General features: G+C 41.8%; 1 protein-coding gene across 1 annotated transcript; it reads right to left on the bottom strand.

Annotated features, from left to right (window-relative positions):
- Window positions 1–692: 692 nt before the first annotated feature.
- Window positions 693–1,345, bottom strand: SARC_04900 (hypothetical protein; the record flags this gene model as incomplete). The annotated part of the gene is made up of 2 exons (XM_014301244.1): window positions 693–845; window positions 1,178–1,345. The coding sequence occupies 2 exons, from the start codon at window positions 1,343–1,345 to the stop codon at window positions 693–695; spliced, it is 321 nt and encodes a 106-aa protein (XP_014156719.1).
- Window positions 1,346–1,841: the final 496 nt, after the last annotated feature.

The following is a 1,841-nucleotide window of genomic DNA, read 5'->3' as shown; positions in this document are numbered from 1 at the left end:
CTATATATATATATGTGTGTGTGTGTGTGTGTGTGTGTGTGCGGTGTGTGTGTGTATTTATATGCATATACGTAAACATATACGTATATATATATATATATCTATATATATATGTGTGTGTGTGATCAACTCTGCTGAGGTTTGTGAGAGAGTATCCTCACAAGAAAGTACACAACGTTGAATATGCACACGGACACACCTCGTAGATAGATGTAGTATCGATGGCCGTACTGTATGTTGAACATATGGACATTATCCTCGATGTAGTGGATGTCGCTGTTAAAAAGAAGTATTAACACCTCATCTTCAGTGGATAGACAATATAAATCTTGTGTGTGTTACAATACTAATGGTAATTGTTTCCAACACTTTTGGTCCGATAGAATGAAATACACCGAACAAAAGCATGCGTATCCACTGAATGCTGCTCACTTTACATTGCATGTGGGTATTTTAAAGCGGCATCTAAAACTGAAAGAACTTAACGTAGAATCCGAGTTGCCTCTGGGTTAACTTTGAGCACATGTTAAACATACGATGAAACACTCCTACAAAGGGGCATATCAGTTTCTTCCTTCCAGCCGCACACGAGCTCGTCTCAGTAAAAGGTTTTTCACAGTGTACACGGACGAACCAGTATTTCATGGGTAAACTATTCTTCGCCTAAAAGTGTTACACAGCGTAGCATGTAATTAACGATTGTCAAACCAGAACACCTCCAACGCGATGGAATTTGCAACCAGAATATGATTGTACCTGCCTCCAAAGATATCCGCAAACCGGTTGGTCTTCGGATGATACACATCGATGTTCAAGTCAAACACTGAGCGGCCGATCCGTTTGATCTATACGTGGTACAAATGAGAAACGCTGAATATAAGTGTAAGTTAGGGGCATCCAAATGCTCGTCGGCATCACTTATGTGCAGCATTGAGTAAGAATCAGAGCAAGCTGAAACAAGCGGTCGCTTCGTCCATGGGGAGATCTCCCTCACTCAAGACCCTGGTTGTGGGCAGACCCCTAAACCCCAAACCCTATATTCCAAAACTCTAGCAGACCGGTATTACAGCGGGACAAACACTATATTATAGCGTGATAGGCATTCTATTGTTGTTTGATGGACAATGAACTGTGGTGGATGGTTTGATAGAGGTTAAATTGGGGGGAAGTCACTCACATTGAAGGGCACCGTATTGTTGTAGCCCATCTCGTCAAAGACAAACCATTTCTGGGTCGGTTTGTTGGCGTCGAGCACACAGATGTTGTTGAACGAACATTCCTCTTCGTGTGACTTAGGGTTACAGCTGTGCGTGGTAAGAATCCAGATCAGAGAGATATTCAACATCATATACGGTCGTACAATAAGAATAAACGTACATGGATGTAAATACATTTGACTGTGTCTGTGCACGGGTATGTAGCGTACCTACCAATGCAGTCTAAAGCTTCTTTTTTATATTTGTCACAGGTACACTCTCATGTAGAGATACACATATACAGTTGTGCACGTTGCCACTGCGGTACAACCCGTTTTCTGATGTGATTTTGCATATGTAATTGCAAATGACAGTCCACCATATTGGTTAGGAATAGCACAAGAACAGCACAGAGAGTCGAAGAAGTCGGCGCCGTTGGAGTGGGCATTCGCCAATGCTTTTCACATACAACAATAAAGGGCCGAGTTCAACACTTCAAAAATATTTCATCGCCATAGTCACAACTCAGCATGTCATCTCGGCGGAGATACAGATGAAGTATTATAATCATACACGATATCATAGTGAAAATGGTTCTTTCCACTTCGGCTACATAGACACCCACGATGTGGATTATTGATACTA

Source organism: Sphaeroforma arctica (assembly GCF_001186125.1).
Source record: "Sphaeroforma arctica JP610 unplaced genomic scaffold supercont1.293, whole genome shotgun sequence".
Lineage (NCBI taxonomy): Eukaryota > Ichthyosporea > Ichthyophonida > Sphaeroforma > Sphaeroforma arctica.
Note: the sequence above shows the minus strand (reverse complement) of the source record. Positions and strands in the feature narration are given on the sequence as shown.